The following is a 9791-nucleotide window of genomic DNA, read 5'->3' on the forward strand; positions in this document are numbered from 1 at the left end:
TCTTTCTTTCTTTCTTCTTTCTTTTCTTTCTTTCTTTCTTTCTTTCTTTCTTCTTTCTTCTTCTTTCTTCTTCTTCTTTCTTCTTTCTTCTTTCTTCTTTCTTTCTTTCTTCTTTCTTTCTTCTTTCTTTTCTTTCTTTCTTTCTTCTTTCTTTCTTTCTTTCTTTCTTTCTTTCTTTCTTTCTTCTTTCTTTCTTTCTTTCTTTCTTCTTTCTTTCTTTCTTCTTTCTTTCTTTCTTCTTTCTTTCTTTCTTTCTTTCTTTCTTTCTTTCTTTCTTTCTTTCTTCTTCTTTCTTTCTTTCTTTCTTTCCTTCTTCTTTCTTTCTTTCTTCTTCTTTCTTTCTTTCTTTCTTTCTTCTTCTTTCTTCTTTCTTTCTTTCTTTCTTCTTCTTTCTTTCTTTCTTTCTTTCTTTCTTTCCTTCTTTCTTTCTTCTTTCTTCTTTCTTCCTTTCTTTCTTTCTTTCTTTCTTTCTTTCTTCTTTCTTTCTTTCTTTCTTTCTTTCTTTCTTTCTTTCTTTCTTCTTTCTTTCTTTCTTTCTTTCTTTCTTTCTTTCTTTCTTTCTTTCTTCTTTCCTTTCTTTCTTTCTTTCTTTCTTCTTCTTTCTTTCTTTCTTTTTCTTTCTTCTTTCTTTCTTTCTTTCTTTCTTCTTCTTTCTTTCTTTCTTTCTTTCTTTCTTTCTTTCTTTCTTTCTTTCTTTCTTTCTTTCTTTCTTTCTTTCTTTCTTTCTTTCTTTCTTTCTTTCTTTCTTTCTTTCTTTCTTTCTTTCTTCTTTCTTTCTTTCTTTCTTTCTTTCTTTTCTTCTTCTTTTTTTCTTTTCTTTCTTTCTTTCTTCTTTCTTTCTTCTTTCTTTCTTCTTTCTTTCTTCTTTCTTTCTTCTTTCTTCTTTCTTTCTTCTTTCTTTCTTTCTTTCTTTCTTCCTTCCTTCTTTCTTTCTTTCTTTCTTCTTTCTTTCTTCTTCTTCCTTCTTCTTTCTTCTTTCTTTCTTCTTCTTCCTTCTTCTTTCCTTCTTCTTCCTTCCTTTCTTCCTTTCTTCTTTCTTCTTCTTCTTTCTTCTTTCTTTCTTCTTCTTCCTTCTTTCTTCCTTCTTCTTCTTTCTTTCTTACTTCTTCTTCCTTCTTTCTTTCTTCTTCTTCTTCTTCTTTCTTTCTTCTTCTTCCTTCTTTCTTTCTTCTTCTTCCTTCTTTCTTTCTTCTTCTTCCTTCTTTCTTTCTTCTTCCTTCCTCTTTCTTTCTTCTTCTTCTTCCTTCTTTCTTTCTTCTTCTTCTTCCTTCTTTCTTTCTTCTTCCTTCTTCCTTCTTTCTTTCTTCTTCTTCTTTCTTCTTCTTCTTCCTTCTTCTTCTTCCTTCTTCTTCTTCCTTCTTCTTCTTCCTTCTTCTTCCTTCTTCTTCTTCCTTCTTCTTCTTCCTTCTTCTTCTTCCTTTTCTTCTTCCTTCTTCTTCTTCCTTCTTCTTCTTCCTTCTTCTTCTTCCTTCTTCTTCTTCCTTCTTCTTCTTCCTTCTTCTTCTTCCTTCTTCTTCTTCCTTCTTCTTCTTCCTTCTTCTTCTTCCTTCTTCTTCTTCCTTCTTCTTCTTCCTTCTTCTTCTTCCTTCTTCTTCTTCCTTCTTCTTCTTCCTTCTTCTTCTTCCTTCTTCTTCTTCCTTCTTCTTCTTCCTTCTTCTTCTTCCTTCTTCTCCTCCTCCCACCTTCATAGGACGAAGGATGTGTTTAGCTGTTATGGGGGTGGGAAACAAGTAATCCCTTATGGGGTTGATTTTACTAAAGGCAAATCCAAGATCGCTGTAGATCTTGGGGGAAGCTCTGCTGACTTCCAACATCCAATCATGTGCAAGCAAAACATGCTGTTGACTTCCCTTGCATATTTCCCTCAGATCTACAGCAACTGCACTTCACTTCCAGTGCACAGTGGATTTACCTTTAGTAAATGAACCCACTATTAAAAGTATTGGACGCATGCCTTTTACACACACATGAACTTAAATAACATTCTGAAAGTGCACTTGTGAGGTCGGGCACTGATGTTGGACAGGAGGCCTGGCTCGCAGTTTCAATGCTATGCCCGAACAAAATTTGTGTTTAATAAAAAAAAAAAAAAAAAAAATGGCTTTCTTTTGATGGTACTTGATCACCACTGGGTTTTTATTTTTCTTAATGATCTAAACTAATTTTGAAAACGAATGTTCATTTTCTGCTATACTGCTATAAATCATTAAGTGTATATTTGTTTTGCGTGAAAGTGAGACTTCAAAGTGTATCTGATGCTGGTGGGGGAACTGCCACTGACCCTTTTTTTTTTTTTTTTTTTTTTTTAAATCCGATAATTTTTATTAGATTTTTAGCATACAATACAAAACTAAACACAAAGAAAAAGGAAAACCAAAACCATGAGAAATGGCATCAACAGTATACGAAAGTAATTAGTGCATGAGTAAGGGGGGGGGCATATACAGCAGCACACTAGTAGTGTCAGCAGTGACCAGAGGCGACGGGATTGAGCATAACCAGAATTGCATTCAACATACCATCATAAACCTTATGCTGTAGGTACATAACCCAACAACCTCCATAGGATAAGAAGTGATGCCATCTCAAACAACCAAGCAAATAAGAGGTGAATTCCGGTGAACTGTCTAGTAGAAATTGGCTATAGAAGACGTCCCTACAGTACAGGCAAATGATATGTGATGGGCACCAATCAAAACCCCCCTCAGTCCGCTCGGACAGAAACGGCAAACACACTGCTACACTGACCCTTATAATAGTGATCAGTGCTAATATACACTGACCCTTATAATAGTGATCAGTGCTAATATACACTGACCCTTATAATAATGATCAGTGCTAATATACACTGACCCTTATATACTAATCAGTGCTGATATACACTCTCTAATGACACTGGCTGGAAAGGGGTTAACATCTAGGGCGATCAAGGGTTTTTAGATGTGTGCCTAACTCTGTATAGAGTGCTGCTTTTACTTGTAAATCTCGAAGTTTCTCATCCCTGCTTTGCAAAGATGAGAAATGGGAGATCGCTCCCTCTATACAGGAGGCCGTTCCCAGTCCTGTTGGCCAGGACTTGCTGACAGACTCACAATGTGTAGTCTCAGCGGGTGCTTGCTAGATTCATTGCAGGAAAAGCATAGAGGGTAAATCGCTCTTATGGCTACATCAACAATTGGTATTAGAGCCGGTTCACACTACCACGACCAGAAAGTCGCCCCGTGACTTGGGAAGAGACGACTTGGGAAGAGACGACTTGGGAAGAGACGACTTGGGAAGAGACGACTTGGGAAGAGACGACTTGGGAAGAGACGGGCGACTTTGTCTGTGGGGATTGCCTGGCTAATCTTTCTTCTTCCTGGAAAGTCTGATAAGTCGCTTCAATTAAGATAAGGAGGCGACTCCCATTGAAGTATATGGGACAGTCGAATCACAGGTCGCCTCAAAGTAGTACAGGACCCTTTTCTGAAGTCGGAGTGACTTCAGTAGTGCCAATGAAGACGGCACTGATTAACATTGCTTTTGTTATGTCAAGCGACCTGGGGCTACACAAGTCACCTCACAAGTTGTGCTAGTGTGAATGGGCTCTCAATGTGTAAAATTGGATTGCAAACTTTCTCTATGCTTTTTTTTAAGCCCTTTTTAAACCCTTTTGTCTTGCAGCTTTTTACAGTATATTTCTAACGAGGTTTGCCCAACGGAAGATGCTGAGCAAGTGGCAGCACCATCTAAAGAGCAGCTGGAACAGGAGAAGCAGCTGTTGCTGTCTTTCAAGCCAGTAATGCAGAAGTTCCTCCATGACCATGTTGACCTGCAAGTCAGCGCCTTGTATGCACTCCAGGTGCACTGCTACAGTAAAAACTTCCCTAAAGGTACATCTTCTTCCACTTGCTATGTGCTCCTTTGTTCTCTGGCAGTCATTTCTGTTTCTAATATTTTTAAACGTCATTACAGGCATGTTGCTCCGCTTCTTCGTCCATTTCTATGACATGGAGATAATAGAAGAAGAAGCTTTCTTGGCTTGGAAGGAAGATATTACACAAGAGTTTCCAGGAAAAGGAAAAGCTTTATTCCAGGTAAAGGATGTTCATTAACTCGTGTATAGCAAATCTTTTTGTTTTTTTCCAGGGAAGAGCAACTGTTTGCCCTCCCTCCTTCCAGTAGAGCATAACTTGCTTTTCTATTGCTCCCCCACTGCACCATTCAGCTGCTGGGACCAGGAGAAGCTCCCCTTTTGTAAGCTACTAGATTCTCAAGTTGTAGTTCCTAATAGATGGCATTGATGACTGGCCCAACACTGTCATGTGTTTTGTTATACCCAGAAGTACCAGATGGATTCTTTGCTTCCAGGGGCATAAAGGAGAAATGTGTGGTTCTGGGAGAGGGGGACTAAAGCAAACGGGGAACTGTACAGTATATTGCACACAGGTCACTTTGCCCGTTCAGTGATAAACCACGCAAATGCACCTACAGAAAGAGTACTCACTTATCCCATCATGCTGTGTTGCTATAATGGTGTGTGGTGGCAAAATGTCTTTTTCCCATGTGCCCTAGTGGCCAATCAGCAGGTCTTAAACAGTTGGGGAGGCAGTGACCTCCCCTCTGGATAAATTTGACAGTCGAGCTTTATCACGAGAGGGATCACCAGCAGGAGGAAGGAAGGTCCTGATTTCCCCTATATAGGTCTTTATCACTAGAAGATCACCAGCAGGATAAAGGAGGTCCTGATTCCTCTATATACTGTAGATGTTTATATAGATTTAGGTGTAGGGATGGTCCAATTATGTTTTTGGGGAGGATGTATGGTACATTTTTAACCGTATTTGGGGAGGGGGGATTGCAAGTGGTATTTTCTGGGAGAGAGAAGTTAACATTCCTATGCCTGCTCTGAAAAAGTGGTAGACTATTAACTAGTTAATAGCTTTTGATTTCTAAATGAGGCATACAAGAACTTAATGTCAATTGGGCACCATACAATTATATAATGGTTGGTGGACTAGCATTAAAAATAGTTTGGGAATTAAAAAAAAAAAAAAAATCAGATGCTGCAATTGTCGTCCTCCATCTTTACACCAAGAACTGAGTGATCAAAGACTGCTGATCACTCGATTCTTGTTCTCAGGAAGCAGTGACTCAGTCACAAGCTCTGTTCCACATCCCCAGTGTGCACTGAGCTTCTCAGGGGGTGGAAGCAGCTGGCTCAGGCTCTGACCCAAGGTCCCCCCAAACCAAGGGCTATGCGTTTAAGGGGATAAAGGTTTGGAAATTGAGACCCTTTTATCCGAGTCTTTAATCCCCCCCTCCTGCCCTTTGTGTGTTTTTTTTTTTTTTTTTTAACACCTTGGGACCAGTGGTAAGGATTAGCGCTAATTACATGTTTTGGAATCCGGTCCTGCCGCAATCAGTCCAGGCTACTGATCTGCAACAGGCTGGTCTTTGTGCTGTGATCAGCACATAACAATGGTGGCTCAATGACGCATTTGCTTTTTTAAAGCCCCACCGGTTTCTGCTGCAGATGCGTCAGTTGGTTGCGTCTGTTTAAAGATGCTGGATAGCTACTCATTGATGAGTAGTAAATTACTGCAATCCTTTTCAATGTTGACCAACCGAATGGAGGGGTGGGTGGCAATTTGCAACCTTGAAATAGTGCCCTTTTCTGCCTTAATCTGTCTCTGGCACTCCAGCTATACTTGCACTATATTTCCAAAAGTATTGGGACGCCTGCCTTTACACACACACGAACTTTAATGGCATCCAAGTCTTAGTCTGTAGGGTTCAATATTGAGTCGGCCCACCCTTTGCAGCTATAACAGCTTCAACTCTTCTGGGAATGCCGTCCACAAGGTTTAGGAGTGTCTATGGGAATGTTTGACCATTCTTCCCAAAGTACATTTGTGAGGTCAGGCACTGATGTGGCCGAGAAGGACTGGCTCGCAGTCTCCACCCAAATTTACCTCCAAAGGCATTTTATTGGGTTGAGGTCAGTCAAGTTTCCCCCACCACAAACTCTTACCCATGTCTTTATGGACCTTGCTTTAAACTCCATATTGAACCCTACAATCGAAGACTGGGATTCCATTAAAATTCATGTGCCTGTAAAGGCAGGCGTCCCAATACTTTTGGTAATAGTGTATCTCATGTTGGACATTTCAAGCTTTTATATTTGGCTTGGGTCATCAGAGTTGATTATGGAGTGAAAAGGATAGGTAACATGTTTGACAGTTTATGAACGACCTACATCTGGATCCCATTGTAATGTGTTTACTGCTGCAGAGCACAGCCGGCATGATGTGGTTTAATACTTTTTAACTCGCTTTGCAGGTGAACCAATGGCTAACTTGGCTGGAGACTGCTGAAGAAGAGGAATCTGAAGAGGAAGCCGACTAAAGAACCAGCCAAAGCCTTAATGTTGTGCAGACACTGTTGCTAAGAATTAAATCACGTTTGACCTAACCACTGCGAAAATCCATTCCGCTGTAACATTTTCGCAAATCTGTATATGCAGAGGCATGTCTATTTAGGATTCCTTCTGCTCTAAAAGAGGTTTTTAAGTGTAATGTCTTAATCATAGTCAGCCATGCAATATTTTTTAGAGTATCTGTAATGTTTAGATCTGTGCATTAGCAGCATGCAATAATTACATCCTGGGTTCCCAAAACACACATGGTCTCTGGCGAGGACTTCTAGAGCTGCCGAAAAAAAAATTAACCTTTCTGGGCCATAAAGGAGGAAGAAAAACAAAACAAACTGATTTAGCAACACTGAAGAATACTGTAGAGATGCACTTTGCTCAGTGTAATACTTGACTTGTTGCAATATCTGATTATCAATTTGGTTGTTACAGAAAATCCTTTAACTGTAATTCATGGATGTTACCGTAATAGTATGTGTATTGCCTGTACTTCTACCTCTAGTAATGGGCTTTTTTTTTTGTGCTAGATTCTAATATCTTTGAGCCTGGGCAAGTGCACAAGTCTTTAAAAACCTAAAAAAAGAAAAAAAAAAAAGTTACTTGCACAAAAAAAAAAACCTGCTCCGTTTTTGAGAGATTGATGGCTACCCTGAGATACGTGGTTATTTGTGGGTGTGATGCTTAAAATGGTGAGCAAATGAATTGGTCCTCCTTTATTATAGTATTGAAATTAAGTCTACTTAATTTATCAAGTCATGTTCATGCCCTGATTTTATATACTTGTATCTATCAATAAACATTGTGATACTTGACCTGTGGTTTTTTGGCTGCATACAAATTTTCATCAGGGCCAGTGTCGGAAGAAAACAAAAACCTTGTGGGCATGGCCGTCAGTATTTGCACAGGCTTCGAGCCTTATGTTTAACCTATTCAGGCAGACTGCACACATGTATGTGGTCTCTCAGCGGGTGGGCCTTAATGCCGAGCAGCTGTATATATTAGGCCCTGTGTAAACCACTTACTGCACACTCCCAGCATGGTAGATGGTGGTGGGTACCGTAAAGCTCCCATTGCATACAAGTGGGTACCGTAAAGCTCCCATTGCATACAAGTGGGTACCGTAAAGCTCCCATTGCATACAAGTGGGTACCGTAAAGCTCCCATTGCATACAAGTGGGTACCGTAAAGCTCCCATTGCATACAAGTGGGTACCGTAAAGCTCCCATTGCATACTAGTGGGTACCGTAAAGCTCCCAAGAGTGCCAATGCATACTAGCAATCGGGAGCTTTTCAGGTCATGACCCAAATGCCCAGCTTTTAGAACCCTTGAAGGGGATCCATATCAATGAAACCCTGATCAGTTCTCCAGTTAATCACTTTGCTGCGGCTGTTTTCTGTCAGCCTCTCCCCTGCATGACCTCTGATTTCATTTTGTGATGCTCAAGTAGAGTACTAGTACCTCCCTCTGCGCTGTAAGTGCAGCTATCGGTCTTTGTAAGGTGCTCCATTCGGAACAAGTGGTTTGTGCTAACATGCCCACCTTGCAAGATTGACCGCACTGATCTTGGGCAAGTGCCCTGGTGCCAGCACTAACCATTAAAGTAGAACTGTGGGATAAACGTTATTTTGAATAAGGGAGGGTTATAACCCCTGTCCAAATTTTTTTTTTTTTTTTTTTGGTCTGTCCCATTGTGGATATTTCCCTTCACTTTCAAACAGGAAAGTGAAGGGAAATCATTGCAATATTAGGGGAGTTTCTGGGGGACCCCCAGGTCACCAGAACTAGTGTCCCCATTTCAAGATTTCATCTATTTTCACTTTTTTATTGAGGATAGCAAACAGGTCAAATAGCGAGGATGAATCTCCCTAATGGGGGCACAGACAGCAATAAAAACTGACACAAGTTTTATTCCCTCTCCAATGAACGAGAAACTTTAGTTTTGGAGTGAAGGACCCAGCTCCTAGTATTCATAACCATTGGGTTAAACTGCCCCCTACAGGAGTAGGATACTAGGCAGAAAATAATTCTGTGTACACCTGTGGGCAGTCCCAGGGGGTATACTGCTGTAGCCACTCCAGATTTTTATTATTTTTTCTCCCTGCCTCATCAGGAGTAAAAACAGTTCCTTGCTGGGATCTTTGGTCCCGGCAAAATTGATTTTTTTTTTTTTTTTTTTCTCCTGTGAGATCTGCCGGACTCAGTGACTGGCTGGATAATCTAGATCCAGTGGTCACTCCAGTCTGGCGAGCGCGCACAGACCTCGGCTCCACGCTAGGTTGACCGTGACATAGCCCCACTAGACGGGGGCTGGCCTGAGAGTTAAACTCCTTGTGAGTTCGCATACGACCAGGGTCTCTGCCCGAGTTGCAGTGTTCCTCCCTGGGACGGTTGGACCCCTGGGTTCCCCTTCTTCCCTTAGTTTCCAGATTGAACAAGTCAACAATGATTCTGGTTGAAGAGTCCTTGGCCTTTAAGGATCCAGCTGACGGGAAGGTGGAGGCTGTGGCCCGCAATACATACACTCTGGCTGGTTTGGCAATGAGGCCGGTATTCACCATTGCCCTAGTGTTGCAAACTAATTGGGCTAAGCTCCTACGCTGCGACCTGGAGGGGGGAACAGCCCCCTCCCTGCCTTTACCAAACTGGTGGACCAGCTGGTACAGTGGCTGCAGTTTATCTGTGATGCCTCATTGACTGCAGCTCTCCTGATGGCTCACCTCTATTTTGCTGTGTCTTTTGGCTCAATTGCTGGTCTGCGGATCAGACTTCAAAAATTGCCTTGACTGATCCTTTTCCAAGGAGATCGCCTGTTTGAAGCTACCGACATCATTAAAGGTCTTCTAGCTGGGGAGACGTTCTGCTCAGAGACCTGGACTCTGAAAGTCCATACTACCAATCAATATCTTGGAACTCTGAGCGATCACTGTCTGGATAATTGGACGGATAGTCTTCAGGGCTGTCCAGTGCGCATTCAATCGGACAATGCTATGGCCGTGGCTTATGTCAATTGCCAAGGGGGCACAAGAAGTGCCCTGGCGGCTCTGGAGGTAGCCTGCATTTAAAGGTGGGCAGAATGGTTCATTCCAGGCCCTCTCCGCCATACACATTCCTGGGGTGGAAAATTGGCAGGCATTGGACCAAGGGAAGTGGTCCCTTCATCTGGAGAGGTTTCATCAGCTGTCTCCGGTGGGGTACCCCCGAGGTAAATCTGTTGGAGTCTCGGCTCAATGGAGTGGTGCAGGTTTGTGGCTTGGTCAAGGGATCATCTGGCGGACTCCAGATGCGCTGGTGGCCCCGTGGGGTCAGTATCGGCTAATTTACGCCTTCCCTCTTAAGCTTCAGCCCATACTTCTACGCAGGCTCGAGGCAGAAGGGATT

The 9791-nt window shown here is 41.9% G+C and overlaps 1 protein-coding gene across 1 annotated transcript in view; it reads left to right on the top strand.

Annotated features, from left to right (window-relative positions):
- The window catches only part of EIF4G2 (eukaryotic translation initiation factor 4 gamma 2), a 31028-nt gene extending 23804 nt beyond the window's left edge, over positions 1 to 7224 (top strand). The window contains exons 18-20 of the mRNA XM_082269987.1: positions 3664 to 3872; positions 3955 to 4076; positions 6322 to 7224. Of these exons, the coding sequence (XP_082126113.1) occupies positions 3664 to 3872; positions 3955 to 4076; positions 6322 to 6387 (397 nt within the window). The 3' untranslated portion in view covers positions 6388 to 7224. The remainder of the gene's footprint in view (positions 1 to 3663; positions 3873 to 3954; positions 4077 to 6321) is intronic.
- Positions 7225 to 9791: the final 2567 nt, after the last annotated feature.

The sequence above is a fragment of the Pelophylax lessonae genome, assembly GCF_965119305.1.
Source record: "Pelophylax lessonae genome assembly, chromosome: 10".
Classification (NCBI taxonomy): Eukaryota; Metazoa; Chordata; class Amphibia; order Anura; family Ranidae; genus Pelophylax; species Pelophylax lessonae.